Source organism: Oncorhynchus masou, unplaced genomic scaffold (genome assembly GCF_036934945.1).
Source record: "Oncorhynchus masou masou isolate Uvic2021 unplaced genomic scaffold, UVic_Omas_1.1 unplaced_scaffold_2092, whole genome shotgun sequence".
NCBI lineage: Eukaryota > Metazoa > Chordata > Actinopteri > Salmoniformes > Salmonidae > Oncorhynchus > Oncorhynchus masou.
The window spans coordinates 31,909-53,561 of NW_027008573.1; the positions used below are offsets into that span (position 1 = coordinate 31,909).

Below are 21,653 nucleotides of genomic sequence, written 5' to 3' on the forward strand. Positions count from 1 at the left end.
TCTCATTGATAACCTGTGGTTTGAATTGAAGGGAGCAGTCCATAAGAGAAGATTAATGATATGCAGGATCTGGAAAGATTATGTATGGAGGAATGGCCTAAGATCCCTCCCCATGTAGCCTCCAACATTTTAGAAAAAGTCTCAATGCCTTAATACTCTTAGGGTAAGGTGTTGAAAACGGGTGTCAATGCTTTTGACTCATATCTTTTTTAGATAAAAACATATATATTATTATTACATTTGTACATGTGTGAAATATGACACATATAAACACCCACCTAATTATTATTATAATATATAATTTCCCTTTTTTTGATTATACAATATAGCTCAGTATTTTAATTGTAATTGTAATCTTTATCAAGGGTGCCAATCATTTCTGTCCCTACTGTATCACTGACACTGGTTTCACTGTCAGTCAACCAGCAACAAACCTGCAGTCCTTTAACATGGCATGAATCATCACTGTGGTCCAATCAGACCATGGACCTCCTCACTCCAGCTAGCTCTGTCAGCAGAGGGGAGAACAATAGCTTTGGTCCAGGGTGTTAGGTGTGGCTTACTACGACAGTAAGCCACATGTAAACCCCTGGACAGGACCTAGCTGAACAATAGATCTTAGTTTTCTAATCATTCTACAACCACAGAAGAGGCTTTGAGGTTCTGATTAGGCAGCTTGACTCCTGCTTAAAATGTGCTGTGTGAGATATCCCTCTGACCCCTAAACCCTGCTTTGTGAGCACTCATCCTCTCTGCTTCACTCTTGAATGATGTATTTTGTGCTGTTAACCTCAAGTTTTGCACTTGGTGACATTGTATATTCAAACCGCCCCAAAAATATAATATTAATGACATTTAATGTAAGCTGACAAGTATACTTTAATAATTGATATAAGCATGTATGAGCCCTTATTATGTCTTATTATAATAGTTTTACTGACTCAATGGTTGTACTTTAGTCAGGATTATTATGAGATAAGATGTTTATAAGGAGGTCATATAGCATCGTAATGCATTAAACCTGTCGTGTTACCAAATGTACTTTTTTTATTCAACCACAGTACCATGCATAGACTACACAGTGTGCTTACATATTGTTTATGTCATAATAAAACTTTAAAAGAGTCTTTTTGTCACAAGTGTTTTTTATTTCATTGTTTGACAGGCTATCGGATTGACTTATTCATATAAACTGGTTTACAATTGAATCTTACAGAGACTAAGAACCATATACAATCGTGGCCAAAAGTTTTGAGAATGACACAAATATTAATTTTCACAAAGTTTGCTGCTTCAGTGTCTTTAGATATTTTTGTCAGATGTTACTATGGAATAGTGAAGTATAATTACAATCATTTCATAAGTGTCAAAGGCATTTATTGACAATTACATGAAGTTGATGCAAAGAGTCAATATTTGCAGTCTTGACCTTTCTTTTCAAGACCTCAGCAATCCGCCCTGGCATGCTGTCAATTAACTTCTGGACCACATCCTGAATGATGGCAGCCTATTCTTGCATAATCAATGCTTGGAGTTTGTCAGAATTTGTGGGTTTTTGTTTGGCCACCCACCTCTTGAGGATTGACCACAAGTTCTCAATGGGATTAAGTTCTGGGGAGCTTCCTGGCCATGGACCCAAAATATAGATTTTTTGTTCCCTGAGCCACTTAGTTATCTCTTTTGCCTTATGGCAAGGTGCTCCATCATGCTGGAAAAGGCATTGTTTGTCACCAAACTGTTCCTGGATGGTTGGGAGAAGTTGCTCTTGGAGGATGTGTTGGTACCATTCTTTATTTATGGCTGAGAAGCAACCCCACACAGGATGCTTTACTGTTGTCATGACACAGGACTGATGGTAGAGCTCACCTTGTCTTCTCCGGATAAGATTTTTTCCGGATGCCCCAAACAATCGGAAAGGGGATTCATCAGAGAAAATTACTTTACCCCAGTCCTCATCAGTCCAATCCCTGTACCTTTTGCAGAATATCAGTCTGTCCCTGATGTTTTTCCTGGGGAGAAGTGGCTTCTTTTCTGCCCTTCTTGACACCAGGCCATCCTCCAAAAGTCTTCGCCTCACTGAGATGCGCTCACACCTGCCTGCTGCCATTCCTGAGCAAGCTCTGTACTGGTGGTGCCCCGATCCCGCAGCTGAATCAACTTTAGGAGATGGTGCTGGCGCTTGCTGGACTTTCTTGAGCGCCCTGAAGCCTTCTTCACAACAATTGAACTGTTCTCCTTGAAGTTCTTGATGATCCGATAAATGGTTGATTTAGGTGCAATCTTACTGGCAGCAATATCCTTGCCTGTGAAGCCATTTTTGTGCAAAGCAATGATGACGGCACGTATTTCCTTGCAGGTAACCATGGTTGACAGAGGAAGAACAATGATTCCAAGCACCACCTTCCTTTTGAAGCTTCCAGTCTGTTATTCAAACTCAATCAGCATGACCGACTGATCTCCAGCCTTGTCTTCGTCAAAACTCACACCTGTGTTAACGAGAGAATCACTGACATGATGTCAGCTGGTCCTTTTGTGGCAGGGCTGAAATGCAGTGGAAATGTTTTTGGGGGATTCAGTTCATTTGCACGGCAAAGACGGACTTTGCAATTAATTGCAATTCATCTGATCACTCTTCATAACATTCTGGGGTATATACAAATTTCCATCATACAAACTGAGGCAGCAGACTTTGTGAAAATTAATATTTGTGTCATTCTCAAAACTTTTGGCCACGACTGTATATGTGTTTAGAAAAATATTTGACTTCATGAATCATGTTTTAATTAGGAAGCATGTGTCAGTGGTTTATAGTCCTTCTTGCACCTGACCCTTTGGTTAGGGTTATTGTAGTTTCTCACGCCAGATCAGGGGTGCTCTGCATTCTCCACCCCAGCTGAGAGAATACCTGCCAGAGAGACCAGATGAATGTGTATCTGAGCCTTACCAGGAGGCAAACATGTACCCACTGCTGCCCAATGTCTAGAGGAACGTTCAGAGGAAAGTTCAGAGTTAGTTTATCAGCATCTCATCCACTGCAACAATATTCACATGCTACTGCTGGTCTTTGTGTGTGGGAGCCGGGGTTCACAGAGATTAACTACATGTTATAAGAATGGCGGTGAACTGTGAAACCTGTCTGACTGTTAGTTATTATTAAAGAGAGTTAAATGAGAACTAGGACAACTTCTTTCATTCAACAACACAACAGTTGACATGAAGCAGTGTTAAGGGCTGCCGGGTTTATGAGTAGAGATGCAGTTCCTCATCTCTCCAGTTGGGGGTCAGGCTTCACATAAAGGAAAGGAGGATGGATGTGTTTCCTAAACAACAGAGACATTGGGGGCACAGTACTCAACCATCTACACTGAACAAAAATATAAACACAACATGCAACAATTTCAAAGATTTTACAGTTCATTTAAGGAAATCAGTAAATTGACTTAAATTAATTTGGCCCTAATCTCTGAATTATACATGACTATGAATACAGATACTTATTTTCCACCATAATTTGCAAATAAATTCATTAAAAATCCTACAATGTGATTTTCTGGATTTTTTTTTCTAATTTTGTCTGTCATAGTTGAAGTGTACCTATGATGGAAATTACAGGCCTCTCTCATCTTTTTAAGTGGGAGAACTTGCACAATTGGTGGCTGACTAAATACTTTTTTGCCCCACTGTACATGTTGAAGGTCTTCGTCGGGTATCTCTGTTGGGCCCAGGCATTCGTGGAAAGGGTTCCGCTTTGTGAGGAGGGTTGATTGGGCCTTCTCCTTCGGACAGGGTTCTCCGTTGTTCTTAGGTGTAAGTCTCTGATTGTCCACAAGAGGTCAAAATGTCCTTCTTAGTTGTCTGTTTACTTGCACTCGTTCTGGAAGAGTGGACAGCTAATCAGCCGTGTTGATGATCCCAGAGCGGTGACCTTCACCTCTTCCGAGTCCGTACAGGAGTTGTAGGTGATGATGATTTGAAGAGAATGATCCTAGGATGATCCTACTTAAATTCACCTTCTTAGATACAGTACAGCATTGGATTGTTAGAGTTATTTTGTCTTCTTCTACCTCATGTTTTGTTCCGGGCTCGTCACTATCGTAGAGCTCACTGCAGCCTGTGTTAAATTTAAATATACAGTGCCTTGCGAAAGTATTCGGCCCCCTTGAAATTTGCGAACTTTTGCCACATTTCAGGCTTCAAACATAAAGATATAAAACTGTATTTTTTTGTGAAGAATCAACAACAAGTGGGACACAATCATGAAGTGGAACGACATTTATTGGATATTTCAAACTTTTTTAACAAATCAAAAACTGAAAAATTGGGCGTGCAAAATTATTCAGCCCCTTTACTTTCAGTGCAGCAAACTCTCTCCAGAAGTTCAGTGAGGATCTCTGAATGATCCAATGTTGACCTAAATGACTAATGATGATAAATACAATCCACCTGTGTGTAATCAAGTCTCCGTATAAATGCACCTGCACTGTGATAGTCTCAGAGGTCCGTTAAAAGCGCAGAGAGCATCATGAAGAACAAGGAACACACCAGGCAGGTCCGAGATACTGTTGTGAAGAAGTTTAAAGACGGATTTGGATACAAAAAGATTTCCCAAGCTTTAAACATTCCAAGGAGCACTGTGCAAGCGATAATATTGAAATGGAAGGAGTATCAGACCACTGCAAATCTACCAAGACCTGGCCGTCCCTCTAAACTTTCAGCTCATACAAGGAGAAGACTGATCAGAGATGCAGCCAAGAGGCCCATGATCACTCTGGATGAACTGCAGAGATCTACAGCTAAGGTGGGAGACTCTGTCCATAGGACAACAATCAGTCGTATATTGCAAAAATCTGGCCTTTATGGAAGAGTGGCAAGAAGAAAGCCATTTCTTAAAGATATCCATAAAAAGTGTCGTTTAAAGTTTGCCACAAGCCACCTGGGAGACACACCAAACATGTGGAAGAAGGTGCTCTGGTCAGATGAAACCAAAATTGAACTTTTTGGCAACAATGCAAAACGTTATGTTTGGCGTAAAAGCAACACAGCTCGTCACCCTGAACACACCATACCCACTGTCAAACATGGTGGTGGCAGCATCATGGTTTGGGCCTACTTTTCTTCAGCAGTGACAGGGAAGATGGTTAAAATTGATGGGAAGATGGATGGAGCCAAATACAGGACCATTCTGGAAGAAAACCTGATGGAGTCTGCAAAAGACCTGAGACTGGGACGGAGATTTGTCTTCCAACAAGACAATGATCCAAAACATAAAGCAAAATCTACAATGGAATGGTTCAAAAATAAACATATCCAGGTGTTAGAATGGCCAAGTCAAAGTCCAGACCTGAATCCAATCGAGAATCTGTGGAAAGAACTGAAAACTGCTGTTCACAAATGCTCTCCATCCAACCTCACTGAGCTCGAGCTGTTTTGCAAGGAGGAATTGGGAAAAAATTTCAGTCTCTCGATGTGCAAAACTGATAGAGACATACCCCAAGCGACTTACAGCTGTAATCGCAGCAAAAGGTGGCGCTACAAAGTATTAACTTAAGGGGGCTGAATAATTTTGCATGCCCAATTCTTCAGTTTTTGATTTGTTAAAAAAGTTTGAAATATCCAATAAATGTCGTTCCACTTCATGATTGTGTCCCACTTGTTGTTGATTCTTCACAAAAAAATACAGTTTTATATCTTTATGTTTGAAGCCTGAAATGTGGCAAAAGGTCGCAAAGTTCAAGGGGGCCGAATACTTTCGCAAGGCACTGTATATATCTTTTTTATTACCCCTTTTCTCCCCAATTTCGAGGTATCCAATTGGTAGTTACAGTCTTGTCCCATCGCTGCAACTCCTGTATGGACTCAGGAGAGGTGAAGGTCCAGAGCCGTGCATCCTCCGAAACACAACCCAACCAAGCGTCACACTGCTTTTTGACACAACCCGGAAGCCAGCCGCAACAATGGGTCAGAGGAAAATCCATGCGAGCATTGCGCCTGGCCCGCCACAGGAGTCGCTAGTGTGCGATGGGACAAGAACACCCCTGCCGGCCAAACCCTCCCCTAACCCGGACTGTGCATCGCCCCATGTGTCTCCCGGTCGCGGCCAGCTGCGACAGAGCCTGGACTTGAACCAAGATCTCTTGGACTCGAACCAAAATAAATATGGGTTGTATTTACTATTTACAATGATATTTGTTATTCACTTGTTGCCCTTTTTTGTGGCAACACGTCGCAAATATTGCTGCTGTGATGACACACTGTTGTATTTCACCTAACCGATATATGGGAGTTTATCAAAATGTGATTTGATTTTCTAATTCTTTGTGAGTCTGTGTAATCTGAGGGAAATGTGTGTCTCTTATATGGTCATACATTTGGCAGTAGGTTAGGAAGTAAAGCTCAGTTTGTGGGCAGTGAGCACATAACCTGTCTTCTCTTGAGAGCCAGGTCTTCTAACGGTGGCCTTTCTCAATAACAAGGCTATATTCACTGAATCTGTACATAGTCAAAGCTTTCCTTAGTTTTGGGTCAGTCACAGTGGTCAGGTATTCTGCCACTATGTACACTCTGTTTTAAGGGCCAAATAGCATTCCAGTTTGCTCTGTTTTTTGGTTATTTCTTTCCAATGTGTCAAGTAATTATCTTTTGTTTTCTCATGAATTGGTTGGGTCTATTTGTGTTGCTGTCCTGGGGCTCTGTTTGTATTTGTGAACGGAGCCTCAGGACCAGCTTGCTGAGGGTACTTTTCTCTAGGTTCATCTCTCTGTAGGGGATGGCTATGTTATGGAAGGTTTGGGAATCACTTCCATCTAGGTGGTTGCAAATTTAATGGCTATTTTCTGGATTTTGATCATTAGCGGGTATCGTCCTAATTCTGCTCTCTCTCTCTCTCATCTCACCACCCCCCTCTCCCTCCTCCCATCTCTGTCTGTTGTTCAGCGACTAACAATAGGGCCGAGACTCCCTCCGGACAGTACCCTCACCCATACCAGGCTAGCCACACCTCCCCATCCCCCCTCATCTCTGCCAAGCTATCCTCCCCCGCCCTCATTCCCAGAGCTTAGTGGCCTTTAACACTACCCCCTCCTTCCCACTTTCTCTCTCTCTCTCCCCTATTCACTCTCTTTCTCTAGAGAATCTCTGTAATTCCTTACAAGTGACTGTAATTTGCTCAGTGCAGGAGGGACGGCAAGATAGAAGCAGAGAGAGAGAGAGGAGGGTTAGACGGAGGGAGAGGAGAGGGAAAGAGGGAGAGGAGGGGTTAGAAGGATGAAGAAGAGAGGTAGAGGAGGGTAAGAAGGAGGGAGAGGAGAGGGAGAGAGGGAGAGGGGGGGTTAGAAGGAGGGGGGGAGAGAGGGAGAGAGGGAGAGGAGGGGTTAGAAGGAGGGAGAGGAGAGGGAGAGAGGGAGAGGAGGGGTTAGAAGGAGGGAGAGGAGAGGGAAAGAGGGAGAGCAGCGGTTAGAAGGAGGAAGAGGAGAGGTAGAGGAGGGGTTAGAAGGAGGGAGAGGACAGGGAGAGAGGGAGAGGAGGGGTTAGAAGGATGGAGAGGGGCAGGGACTGGTGTAGTAGTTGGCATGTGATCAGGGCTCCTGGGCTGCTAGACCATTCAGCCTAGATGAGAGAGAGAAAGAGAGATGCAGTGTGTTAAATGAGAAGAGTCTATAGAGGCTGTGCCTTCATCACCGGGATTCTACTATTTTGGAAGAGTGGGAATATGGAGAAAGCGCTCTAAAAAAGACTAGCCGGTCGCTTTGAACAAGATACAACACACACAACACACACCCAGCGTTGCCATGGGGGGCTCCCTCAGTCAGCACAGGAAGAACTCCTTTGGCTCCCCCAGGAAGAAGAGCAGCATGTGAGTAGACTACACCCCCCTATCACTGTTACAGTGTGTGTGTGTGTGTGTGTGTGTGTGTGTGTGTGTGTGTGTGTGTGTGTGTGTGTGTGTGTGTGTGTGTGTGTGTGTGTGTGTTGTGTGTGTGTGTGTGTGTGTGTGTGTGTGTGTGTGTGTGTTATGACTTATTCCAAGCGACTGGCATGTCTATTTTAGAGCACTCTATCCAAATTGATATTTTTCCTGTCCTGTGAGCATGTAAATGATTTAATTTTAGAACAGGGGAAGGAGAGAACAGGTCATTAGGATCGTTAGTAGAGGCTAATCTAATGTAATGAATAATGATGTAATGAGAGAGAGATGTGATCAGGTTTACTGACAGACACACTTCTGACTGAGGCACACCTGACCACTAACAGCTGCTGGATTCACAGTTTTGCATAACTTCAACCCTTGTGAAGTAAGATGTCTTGCAGAGAAGCAACAAGCAAAAACATTTATTGTTCAAGCTAAAATTGAATTATATGATACTACACAGTGTTTAATGAAAGGCAGTTCAATTACAAATACATGTTAGGGAGAAAGATAGAAACAATGTTCTAGATGTGTACATAAGAAACCCAATAGTGGGATGTAAATTCAGTAATCAGTCAACACGAGAACAATATTTTCTGTTAATATAGCCTTTTCTGTATTATCTCTGGTATTGATGTCCTCCTCAGTCAAGTGTTAAGGTGTGGTTGAGTTGAGTCCCTTAATTATGGTCTTATGTGATAAAAGATCTGGTTGTTATTTCCCTCACTCACTCACTCACTCACTCACTCACTCACTCACTCACTCACTCACTCACTCACAAATCAATGGTAACATACCAGCCAGTCCTCTCTTTCTCCAAGTAGGACCCAGTGGATCAGTACCATGTTAATGATCTGCTACTCCTCTTACACCTCATCACTTTCCCTTTAGTACCCCACACACACGCACTACCCAGTCAAACCACGATGCTGCTCTGCTCTAACCATCCTGTTGTCACGGTGACTCATTAGTACTACTGGATGTATTAGTGGTGTTGTTATGTTCCACAGCAGTTGTTTACAGTGGAGGTAATTCTGATTGACACTGAATTACCCAGAGTAGTGCAACTGTAAGGTATTTTACAGCCTGAAGCCCTGAGTGGCTCCGAGACTTGGATCTGAGACTTCTTCTGTTAGCTGGAGCCCTCATGAAATCAGAGGAAAGCCTACAGACAGAGCCGCCTTTGTTTGGCTGATTTTACAGTGCATTCGGAAAGTATTCAGACCCCTTCACTTTTTCTACATTTTGTTCCATTACAGCCTTATTCTAAAATGGATTTAATTATTTTTTCCCCCTCAATCTACACACAATACCCCATAATGACAACATTTTTGCAAACTACTAAAAACTAAAAGACTGAAATATCCCATTGACATAAGTATTCAGACCCTTTACTCAGTACTTTGCTGAAGCACCTTTAGCAGCGATTACAGCCTCAAGTCTTCTTAAGTATGACGCTACAAGCTTGGCACACCTGTATTTGGGGAGTTTCTCCCATTCTTCTCTGCAGATCCTCTCAAGCTCTGCCAGGTTGGATGGGGAGCGTATCTGCACAGCTATTTTCAGGTCTCTCCAGAGATGTTCGATCTGGTTCAAGTCCGGGCTCTAGATGAGCCACTCAAGGACATTTAGAGACTTGTCCCAAAGCTACTCCTGCGTTGTCTTAGCTGTGTGCTTAGGGTCGTTGTCCTGTTGGAAGGTGAACCTTTGCCTCATTCTGAGTTTTTCCCATTCTTCTTTGCAGATCCTCTCAAGCTCTGTCAGGTTGAATGGGGAGCGTTGCTGCACAGTTATTTCCAGGTCTTTCCAGAGATGTTCGATGGGGTTCAAGTCCAGGCTCTGGCTGAGCCACTCAAGGACATTCTGAGACTTGTCCCGAAGCCACTCCTCCGTTGTCTTGGATGTGTGCTTAGATTCGTTGTCCTGTTGGAAGGTGAACCTTTTCCATCAAGGATCTCTCTGTATTTTGCACCGTTGATCTTTCCCTTGATCCTGACTAGTCTCCCAGTCCCTGCTGCTGAAAACATCCCCACAGCATGATGCTGCCAACACAATGCTTCACCTTAGGGATGGTGCCAGGTTTCCTCCAGACGTGACGCTTGGCATTCAGGCCAAAGAGCTCAATCTTGGTTTCATCAGACCAGAGAATCTTGTTTCTCATGGTCTGGGAGTCCTTTAGGTGCCCTTTGGTAAACTCTAAGCGGACTGTAATGTGCCTTTTACTGACGAGTGGCTTCTGTCTTGTGAAAGGACAGACTGACAGAGAGGAGGGACAGAGGGACAGACAGACACCAGAATATTGTGTGTAGCAATACAGGGACACACAGGATACATAATTCCCCAAACAATGGTGTACACACAGTGGTGGAAAAAGGACTGAATTGTTAGACTTGAGTAAAAGTAAAGATAAAAACCTTACTGGAAATGAAAAATGAAAAGTCACCTAGTAAAATTCTACTTGAGTAAAGTCTAAAGGTGTCTGGTTTTAAATGTACTTAAGTACAGTAATGGGGAAAGTACTCAATTGTCAAACTTGAGTAAAAAGTAAATGCTATACATCAAATTCCTTATATGAAGCAAACCAGATGACATAATGTTCTTGTTTTTACATTTACGAACAAACGGGCACACAGAGATAATTTGCAAAAGCATTATTTGTGTTTAGTTAGTCCGCCAGATCAGAGTCAGTAGGGGTGGCAAAGCTTTATATTGTTAGGTGTGTGAATTGGACCATATTGATGTCCTGCCTGAGCATTCAAAATGTAACTAGTACTTTTGGGTGTCAGGGAGAATGTATAGGAGTAAAAAGTACATATTTTCTTTAGGAATGTAATTGAGTAAAAGTAAAAGTTAAAAAAAATATAAAAAGTAAGATACAGATACCTCCAAACAGTACTTAAGTAGTACTTCAATCATTTTTACTTCAGTACTTTACACCACTGCATGCACACGAACACACACGCACAATGTCTGTCTATAGACAGCGAGTTGTAATGTTGGTGATTTAGTACTGACAGAGAGGTGGAGAGGAACAGAGGAAGAGGAGAAGAGGTGGAGAGGAAGAGGGAGAGCTTCAGGCCAAAGATAGATCATTGTTCTACATTCTGAATAGGCTCTAAAGATCTGATAGGGGTGCTTATATTTGTCCTGTTTCACACATGTATAAGTGTGTAACCTGTACAAGTGTGTGGTGTGAAATGGAAGTTAATTTTTTTGAATATCCCACTCCCCCTGAGAAACCCTCCAAATGCAGGTCACTCTCAACTCACAATATGAATGAAAGAGATGGAGGAGGGGCGGTGAGGGGAAGGGGATGAAGAAATTAGGAGTCAGATTTCTGTTCCACTTAAAAATGATGATTTGCTTGAAATAGATCAGCAAATAAGAGCCACAATCTTATCCCTCATAGCCGCACACACGCACACACATAGGCAAAAAGATAAGCAAATTTGACCATAACTTTATCCTCCTGATTGCGGCAAAAACTCAAACAGGAAGTACCAGTGAGACGCTCAATTAGGAAGTGGTCTGATGAAGCGGATGCTAAACTACTGAGTACACCACATCAGTCCCTGGCTTCATTACATCGTCGATGCACTTTTAAGTCTCCACAGTGACCTACGTACATATCCCAACCAGAAGCCATGGATTACAGGCAACATCCACACTGAGCTAAAGGCTAGAGCTGTCACTTTCAAGGAGCGGGACCCTAACCCAGACATTTATAAGTAGTCCCGCTAAGCCTTCTGATGAACCATCAAACAGGCAAAGCGAGAATACAGAACTAAGATCTGATGCTACAACACCGGCTCTGAGCTCGTCGGATGTGGCTTGCAAACTCACGGATTACAAAGGGAAACCCAACCACGAGCTGGCCAGTGACACAAGCTAAATGCCTTCTAGGCTCACTTCGAGGCAAGCAACACTGAACCATGCTTGAGAGAACCAGCTGTTCCAGATAACTGTGTGATCACGCTCTCTGTAGCTGATGTGAGTAAGACCTTTTAACCAGGTTAACATTCCTAAGGCCACAGGGCCAGACGGATTACCAGGACGCGTACGCAGAGTATGCGTTTACCAGTTGGCAGGTGTCTTCACTGACATTTTCAACCTCTCCCTGACCCAGTCTGTAATACTGTACCTACATGTTTCAAGCAGACAACCATAGTCCCTATGCCCAAGAACGGCAAGGTAAACTGTCTAAATTACTTTCGCCATGTAGCACTCACATCTGTAACCATGAAATGCATTGAAAGTCTTGTCATGGCTCACATCAACACCATCATCCCAGACACCCTGGACCCAATCCATTTCGCATATGGCCCAACAGATCCACAGATGTACTCTCTATTGCACTCCACACTGCCTTTCCCAAAAGGAACACCAATGTAAGAATGCTGTTCATTGACTACAGCTCAGCGTTCAACATCATAGTGCCCTCGAAGCTCATCACTAAGCTAAGGTCCCTGGGACTGAACACCTCCCTCTGCAACTGGATCCTGGACTTCCTAACGGGCTTCCCCCAGGTGGTGAGGTTAGGCAACAACACATCCACCATGCTGCCCCTCAACATGCGGGCCCCTCAGGGGTGCATGCTTAGTTTCCTCCTGTACTTCATGTTCACCCATGACTACGTGGCCACACACGATTCCAATGCCATCATTAAGTTTGCAGACGACATGCCAATGGTAGGCCTGATCACCGACGACGATGATACAAGCCTGAAAGGAGGAGATCAGAGACCTGGCAGTGTGGTGCCAGGACAACAGCTTCTCCCTCAACGTAAGCAAGACAAAGGAGCTGATCATGGACTACAGAAAAGGGAGGGCCGAGGACACTCCAATTCACATGAGGGGGCTGTAGTGGAGTGGGTTAAGAGCTTCAAGTTAACATCACTAAGGATCAATCATGGTCCAAACACACAATGCCTCTTCATCATTTTTAAGTGGAACAGAAATCTGACTCCTAATTTCTTCATCCCCTCCCCTCACCGCCCCCACCACCCCTCCTCCATGGGCCATCAGATCCTCAAAAAGTTATACAGCTGCGCCATTGAGAGCATCTTGATTGGCTGCATCACCGCTTGGTATGCAACTGCTTGGCATCCGACCGCAAAGCGCTATAGGGTAGTACTTATGGCCCAGTATATCACTGGGGCCGAGCTCCCAGGCCATCCATGACCTCTATACCAGCCGGTGTCAGAGGAAGGCCCCATAAATTGTCAAAGAATCCAGCCACCCAAGCCACAGACTATGCTCTCTGCTGTAACATGGCAAGTGTACCAATGAACCAAGTCTAGAACCAACAGGACCTTGAACAGCAAGACTGCTAAATAGCTAATTAAATGGCTACCCAAACTACCTGCATTGACCCTTTTTGCACTAGTTCTTTTGCAACGACCAGTCACACACACTGGACTCTAACCACACACTCACACACACTTAAACTGATACCTCACACACACACACACACACACACACACACACACACACAGATTGAGGGGGAAAATATTTTTAATCAATAAGGCTGTAACGTAACAAAAGGTGGAAGAGTGAAGGGGTCTGAATACGTTCCAATTTTTTTTACATTTTACCTTTATTTTACTAGGCAAGTCAGTTAAGAACAAATTCTTATTTTCAATGACGGCCTAGGAACAGTGGGTTAACTGCCTGTTCAGGGGCAGAACGACAGATTTGTACCTTGTCGGCTCGGGGATTCGAACTTGCAACTTTTCAGTTACTAGTCCAATGCTCTAACCACTAGGCTACCCTGCCGCACAATGTACTGTAAATTGTTTGTCCTTCCCATTCACCCTCTGAATGGCACACATACACAATCCATATCTCGATTGTCTTAAGGCTTAAGCATCTTTCTTTAACCTGTCTCTTCCCCGTCATCTACACTGATCTGAAGTGGATTTAAAAAGTGACATCAATAAGAGATCATAGTTTTCACCTGGTCAGTCTAAGTCATGGAAAGAGCAAGTGTCCTTAATCTTTCAAGATAATATGTCTAGACCTCTGTGTAGTAGAGGTTGTACTGGTCCTTTCATCTATCATTTGTGTGTCAGTGTGTGTTTTCTGGGGCCTAAATTAAATCTGCAGATGTTAGTTATCTGCAAACTATCTCAGGGATGCCTCCCAAATTCCCCATCAAAGGACTGATTGTAGCACTATCTGCACTTGTCTTTCCTACTCATGTCTCTCTCTCCCTCTCTCTGTCCCTTCCTCTTTTTTCTCCCTCTCTCTCTCTGTCCCTCCTCTCTCTCTCTCTCTCTCTCTCTCTCTCTCTCTCCCTCTTTCGCTCTCCTCCCTCCCTCCCTCCCTCTCTTTCTCTCACCATCTAGCACAATCACAAGGGCTGTTGTTGGAGTACAAGATGATGCAATGCACTTCAGACTACATCCCCAGGATGATGATGTAATGTCAGCTGGCCTGGTTACTTGTAACCATGCCGACAATAGTCATTTATATTTAAACACCCGTCATGATGATGCTCTACACACATGTACACGCACGTACACAAGCATGGGAGAAACTAGGTTAAAGCATTACTGCATTCAGAACAGAGTTGTACAACAGAATTCAAATTTCAAACATGGTTAGTACTGCCTGAGGGGGACTGAGAGAGACATAGAGAGACTGAGAGGTACTGAGAGAGAGAAACAGAGAGGGACTCGTAGAGACAGAGAGGGACAGAGGGGGACTCAGAGAGACAGAGAGGGACAGAGGGGGACTCAGAGAGACAGAGGGTGGGTGTACTTAGCACTCTAAACAGTGATTTTCTCTCTCATTCCTGTGTGTTTCTGTCTAACTAAAACAGAGCCTCTCCTCCAGACTGACAGTTAGAGACTGGACCTGGTCAGAGACCACTGATCACCATTAGATGGAGCTCTCCTCTTGCACAAGACAGACAACATTCATGTGTATCCACCATAAGTTTCACATGGACAGTTTGAGTGTTGTGTTTTGTGATCAAACCATGAATCAAACTGTTAGGGTGCTGTAAGGTGCTCAGTGTTTAGGTATGTATGGCTTTAGACTGGAGGGACTGTATCACCAATGCTGTGGTTCACCACTACATTGTAGTATGTAGGCCTACTTGCCCAGAAGGAGAGATATGTTGACTTCTATTGACCACCAGATGGGGTTGTTGAACCTGTTTTTGTCTCAGTGCCACGGCTTCACCAGGCAGACCTGCTATTATAGGAAAGACAAACTTACTGTTCAGATCATCATTCAGAGTCATGGAAGGGATTAAAACGCTTTTGGTAATCCCCATCTGTGTATCCTAGCCTGCTCAATTATCTCATACGGTATATCATTCCTCATGTGGCTACAATGAATGTTTATCATACTAGTTATATTTAGCTCCTAACACACACACACACACACCTGTCACTTTCAGTCACATCTTAATTAAATGAAAAGGGTTGATAGACTAGGCTGTTCACACGTACACAACACACACACACACTAGTCTGCTAGTTGTCTGGGGGATAGGGTTAGGATGTGGTCAGACATCCAGACAAAGGGAATGTTACCGTCTGTGTTTACTCAGGGAGTTACCCTCTGTGTTTACTCAGGGAATGTTACCCCCTGTGTTTACTCAGGAAATGTTACCCTCTGTGTTTACTCAGGGAATGTTACCCTCTGTGTTTACTCAGGGAATGTTACCCCCTGTGTTTACTCAGGAAATGTTACCCTCTGTGGGAATGTTACCCTCCCTCTGTGTTTACTCAGGGAATGTTACCCCTGTGTTTACTCAGGGAATGTTACCCTCTGTGTTTACTCAGGGAATGTCACCGTCTGTGTTTACTCAGGGAATGTCCCTCTGTGTTTACTCAGGGAATGTTACCCTCTGTGTTTACTCAGGGAATGTTACCCTCTGTGTTTACTCAGGGAATGTTACCCTCTGTGTTTACTCAGGGAATGTTACCCCCTGTGTTTACTCAGGAAATGTTACCCTCTGTGTTTACTCAGGGAATGTTACCCCCTGTGTTTACTCAGGGAATGTTACCCCCTGTGTTTACTCAGGGAATGTTACCCTCTGTGTTTACTCAGGGAATGTCACCGTCTGTGTTTACTCATGGAGTTACCCTCTGTGTTTACTCAGGGAATGTTACCCTCTGTGTTTACTCAGGGAATGTTACCCTCTGTGTTTACTCAGGGAATGTTACCCTCTGTGTTTACTCAGGGAATGTTACCCTCTGTGTTTACTCAGGGAATGTTACCCCCTGTGTTTACTCAGGAAATGTTACCCTCTGTGTTTACTCAGGGAATGTTACCCTCTGTGTTTACTCAGGGAATGTTACCCCCTGTGTTTACTCAGGGAATGTTACTGTGTTTACTCAGGGAATGTCACCGTCTGTGTTTACTCATGGAGTTACCCCTGTGTTTACTCAGGGAATGTTACCCTCTGTGTTTACTCAGGGAATGTTACCCTCTGTGTTTACTCAGGGAATGTTACCCTCTGTGTTTACTCAGGGAATGTTACCCTCTGTGTTTACTCAGGGAATGTTACCCCTGTATTTTTGTTACCCTCTGTGTTTACTCAGGGAATGTTACCCTCTGTGTTTACTCAGGGAATGTTACCCCCTGTGTTTACCAGGGAATGTGTGTTTACTCAGGGAAGCTGAAGTCATCTATAGTCATAAATGTGACTGGCTGTATGTCTATTAGAATTCTAATATCCTTCTTTACTCTATAGAAACAGCCTCTGTTTGGTTTAAGCTCTGTGAAGCTTCATGTAGTTAGACCTTTGGTGTTGTTCTAGAAGTGTCAGTGTGAAGTCTCAGTGTGTTCCAGACTGCATGGGTTCTAGACTAGAGTATGGCTATATGTCTGTGGCTCCGCCAGTGTTCCATGTGTGCTGGTCTATTTCTGGATGCAAGGAAAGGAGTTACGTAAGACCTGACTATTCTTTCTTTCACTCTGTCTTCTCTTCATCTCCTTCTCTTTTCTTTCCTCTGCACATTTTCCTGCCTGTGAGTCAAGGCGCTCTCAACCTCCGCTCTGTCAGACCTAACTGTGTATGTGTGTGCATGTGTACGTGTGCTTGTGTTTAAAGTGGACTGTTTATCCCACATGTAGTCTGGGTGTAGCCTTGTGAAACCAGCCTAATCTCGCAATAGCTCACATTCTGAAACAAATCTTGTGTCTGCTTGACCAGGCAAGTGTGAGTGGACCCTGGTCTATACAGATGTAGAGAGAGGGTGTTGACATGGTGATAAGGGATGTGAAGGCTGTGATAAAAACGGTTGAATAGCTCCCCCAACAGGTCTGTCCTGCCTGCCACAGACAGCAGACAATAGAGAGGGGAGGGAAAGCTATGCCAGGCATTCCTGATAGACATGACAAAAAGTCCTACCAAAATATACAGAATACGCGGTACGCACCCTCGCGCTCCCTTCTGCCCTTCCTCTCTCTTTCTCAAAGGTCTACAGTGGGGTTTGGTCTGAGAGAGGTTGAGACGGAGAAGGTGTCAGAGGGAGAGAGGGTACCCTCTGTGTGTCTTTGTGTGTTCTCCATCTTGCTGATCACGTCTGAGCAGAAGAGAGCAGAGTAAAGAGGACATGAAATTGGAGATAAAAGAGAAGCTGTCAACTGTTTCCTCTCTCTATCCATCCCTCGCTCCGCTCTTCCACAGTAGAAAATGGTTATTAGATTAGTTATGGTTGAAGTTTCTCATACAACACATTTCATTTGGCTTGGACTAGTTTGTGTGTGTGGGTATGTTTGTGTGTGTGTGTTTCAGTGATTGGGATGGTTGTTAGTCAGATTTTGTCACGACGTATTACTCAGTGCTGTGTGTCAGTGTGAGTGTGTCTGTGTGTGCGCATTTTGTGAGTTATGTAAGCCATCATGAGCACCCTTCAGGCTTGTGGGTGTATATATTTATGTGTGTGTGCATGTGTGGTTCATGTTATGTGTGTGTGTGTCTGCAGAGATGGGAAAGAGAGAGTTTCCATATGGTTGACAAACCACTATAGAGAGAACAGGTCTGGAGGGTTGTAAGGATGCTTGTTGTCTATTCATGAGAGGAACTCAATGTTTTAGTTGGATTTGTTTTGATGTGACAGATGTAGTATACTGTAATGATGAGGATAGAAGGGTCAGTGGAACAAATACAGCAGTAGCAAACTGAATGTTGTTAATGTTATAGAGATAGATAGATAGATAGACCTATCTATCTATCTACAGTTAAAGTCGGAGGTTTACATACACTTAGGTTGGAGTCATTAGAACTCGTTTTTCAACCACTCCACAAATTTCGGTTAGGACATCTACTTTGTGCATGACAAAAATCATTTTCCCAACAATTGTTTACAGAGAGATTATTTCACTTATAATTCACTGTATCACAATTCCAGCGGGTCAGATGTTTACATACACTAAGTTGACTGTGCCTTTAAACAGCTTGGAAAATTCCAGAAAATTATGTCATGGCTTTAGAAGCTTCTGATAGGCTAATTGACATGATTTGATTCAATTGGAGGTGTACCTGTGGATGTATTTCAAGGCCTACCTTCACTCAGTGCCTCTTTGCTTGACATCTTGGGAAAATCTAAAGAAATCAGCTAAAGAAAAATTGTAGACCTCCACAAGTCTGGTTCATCCTTAGGAGCAATTTCCAATGCCTGAAGGTACCACGCTTATCTGTATTAACAATAGTATGCAAGTATAAACACCATGGGACCACTCAGCTGTCATACCGCTCAGGAAGGAGACGCGTTCTGTCTCCTAGAGATGAACGTACTTTGGTGCGAAATGTGCAAATCAATCCCAGAACAGCAAAGGACCTTGTAAAGATGCTGGAGGAAACAGGTACAAAAGTATCTATATCCACAGTAAAACAAGTCCTATATCGACATAACCTGAAAGGCCGCTCTGCAAGGAAGAAGCCACTGCTCCAAAACCACTGTTACGAATCCCTTTTGGCCCGACAGTCTAGGGGGGATGGTAATGAGACTCGTAACATAACTCATGCAAATTATTATTGTGACAAAGGAAAAGTGTGAACGAAATAAGCACGACAACTGAAATCTACCGTCAAACTCTAGGTTTTATTTATAAACACACGGTAATGGGGGGAGCAGGAAAAGGGGCTGAGCTGGACCCAAGGAAAGAAACAATAAGTATTCAAAAACACCCCTAAGCTAGACTAGCCTACTTTAACAACAGCTAACTAACTAACCAAAAATACAGTGGGTGGTCCGCCCAGTTCTAACTAGTGTATTTAACAAAGTTCACCTACGGGTAGTGTATGCCCATGGGCGACTTGTCTTGGTTTCCCCCTTTTCCACCAGCAATCAAACACAAACACCATAACCAAAAACAATACTCACAGGTGATGACAAAGTGCTATGAGGTGCTTAAACAAAAGAGAGGTTACGACACAAAGCGAGAGTGAAACACAGAGACCTACAGACATGGCATTTAAAGAGAGATTGAGCTGAGCTGAGCTGGGCTCTAGAACAAACAAATGATGGGGTTTTTAAACCATGGGGAAGGTACTGTGATAGGTTTAGGAAATATGAGGAGGTGTGTCTTCTGATTGATGATTGATTGTTGACTGATTGGGGAGTGATGATTTTCACCTGTGAGGGGAGAAGGAGAGAAAAGAAACACACACACAGGATACACACACACACAGGATAACTGTATCCGTAACAACCACCATAAAAAAGCCAGACGATGGTTTGCAACTGCACATGGGGGCAAAGATCGTACTATTTGGAGAAATGTCCTCTGATGAAACAAAAATATAACTGTTTGGCCATAATGACCTTCGTTATGTTTGGAGGAAAAAGGGGGAGGCTTGCAAGCCGAAGAACATCATCCCAACGGTGAAGCACGGAGGTGGCAGCATCATGTTGTGGGTGTGCTTTGCTGCAGGAGGGACTGGTGCACTTCACAAAATAGATGGTATCATGAGGAATTGAAAATTATATGGATATATTGAAGCATCATCTCAAGACATCACTCAGGAAGTTAAAGCTTGTTTGCAAATGGGTCTTCCAAATGGAAGCATACTTCCAAAGTTGTGGCAAAATGGCAACAAAGTCAAGGTATTGGAGAGGCCATAACAAAGCCCTGACCTCAATCTTATAGAAAATTTGTCGGCAGAACTGAAAAAGCATGTGCGAGCGAGGAGGCCTACAAACTCGACTCAGTTACAGGAGCTCTGTCAGGAGGAATAGGCCAACATTCACCCAACTTATTGTGGGAAACTTGTGGAAGGCTACCCGAAACATTTGACCCAATTTAAACAATTTAAAGGCAATGCTACCAAATACTAATTGAGTGTATGTAAACTTCTGACCACTGGGAATGTGATTTAAGAAATAATAGCTGAAGTAAATAATTCTCTCTACTATTATTCTGACATTTACCATTCTTAAAATAAAGCGGTGATCCTAACTGACCTAAGACAGAGATTTTTACTAGGATTAAATGTCAGGAATTTAAATGTATTTGGCTAAAGTGTATGTAAACTTCCGACATCAACTCTATCTATCTAACTCTCTATCTATATTGTGTCTGGTCAGGTCTGACAGAAACATGTGTACTACCTGTCGTCCTAGTTGTGTTAGGTGTCTTCCTCTCTCCTCCTCCTCCTCCTCTCCCTTCATCCTCCCTCTCTTTCCCACTCCTTGGGACACTGGGGATCTACCACTCTATGTAAACAGTCAGCTGACTCTTACAAATCCAACGGCTCTTTTGAAACAGGAAACTTGCTCCCTTCCTTCTCTAACCCCCTTCCTTCTACCCTCCCTCTCTTCTCCCTCATCTCACAACATGCCTCCCTGCATTTCACAATAGAACAGCCTGAGAGAGATGGGGGAAGGGGTGGAGGGCTAGGCAAACTCTCTTTGGGTGAGAGTGAGAGCAGACGAGGGAGGGAGCGGGGAGAGGAAAGAGGAGGGAGCAGTCTGGCAGCCAGCTGATTGCTGGTCTGGCATTCAGAGTTGGAGCGGAGGATAGAGAGAGGCAGAGAGAAACCGAGAGAGGCAGAGGAAGAAGAGAAGAGGCTACTGATGCTACATTAATCTGTAATCTGACAGAGAGTCAGAAACCAACAGCGTCATCACAGAACTGTCAGCCTCTGTCAGTTTGTTCCGGAAATCAACAATGTAAAAGAGCAGGCTGGGAAACTAGAGCAAGAGGAGGAAGTGAAGAGAGAAACGAGAGATGCCATAAAACCAACATCCTCTCAAAGAGAAAGAACACACACAACAGCTCAAAGAGAGAGCTAGACAGAAGGAGAAGAGAGAGAGGTAAACATACTCTGTGGTGAGTCACTCCTCCTCCCCCTCTGCTTTCCTTTCAGCTCCTCTCCTCTGGTGTGTTGATGCTGATGCACAGAGGAGCAGCAGAACTAAGAAAAGAGTCCGATCCAGAACACTAGCTGAAGACGAGAACTGGACTTTGTGTGGGAGTAGCAGGACTGACAATGGAACTGTAGAACCATCAGGTTACCAGAACTAGAACCAGGAGTATCATCAGAGCCAGAGCGGTGGAACCGTACCCAAAGGGTTGTGTACTGTATAAAGGAGTGGTAGTGGACCTGGTGTGTCTCAATAAAGATGTCCTGGGGGTCTCTGCTGTCTCCGGTCCAGTGGGCCAAATGGACCTGGTCAGCTGTACGGGGAGGAGGGGAGGAGGACGACGGAGGGCCCAGAACCAAGGATGAAGGGGGAAAGTAAGTAGGCTACAGGTGTGTATGTGTGTGTGTGATGCCTGTC

General features: G+C 43.8%; 1 protein-coding gene across 5 annotated transcripts in view; it reads left to right on the top strand.

The window, feature by feature from the left end:
• The first annotated feature begins 7,515 nt into the window (after positions 1-7,515).
• LOC135532897 (transforming acidic coiled-coil-containing protein 1-like) overlaps positions 7,516-21,653 on the top strand; it is a 29,508-nt gene continuing 15,370 nt past the window's right edge. The window contains exons 1-2 of one of the 5 annotated variants that reach the window (XM_064960327.1): positions 7,516-7,852; positions 14,253-14,325. In XM_064960327.1, coding sequence (XP_064816399.1) covers positions 14,285-14,325 — 41 coding nt within the window. In that variant the 5' untranslated portion in view covers positions 7,516-7,852; positions 14,253-14,284. Of the gene's footprint in view, positions 7,853-14,252; positions 14,326-20,786; positions 21,626-21,653 lie in introns of those variants that run through there. The other 4 variants (XM_064960324.1, XM_064960326.1, XM_064960325.1 and 1 more) reach the window with 4 other exon arrangements.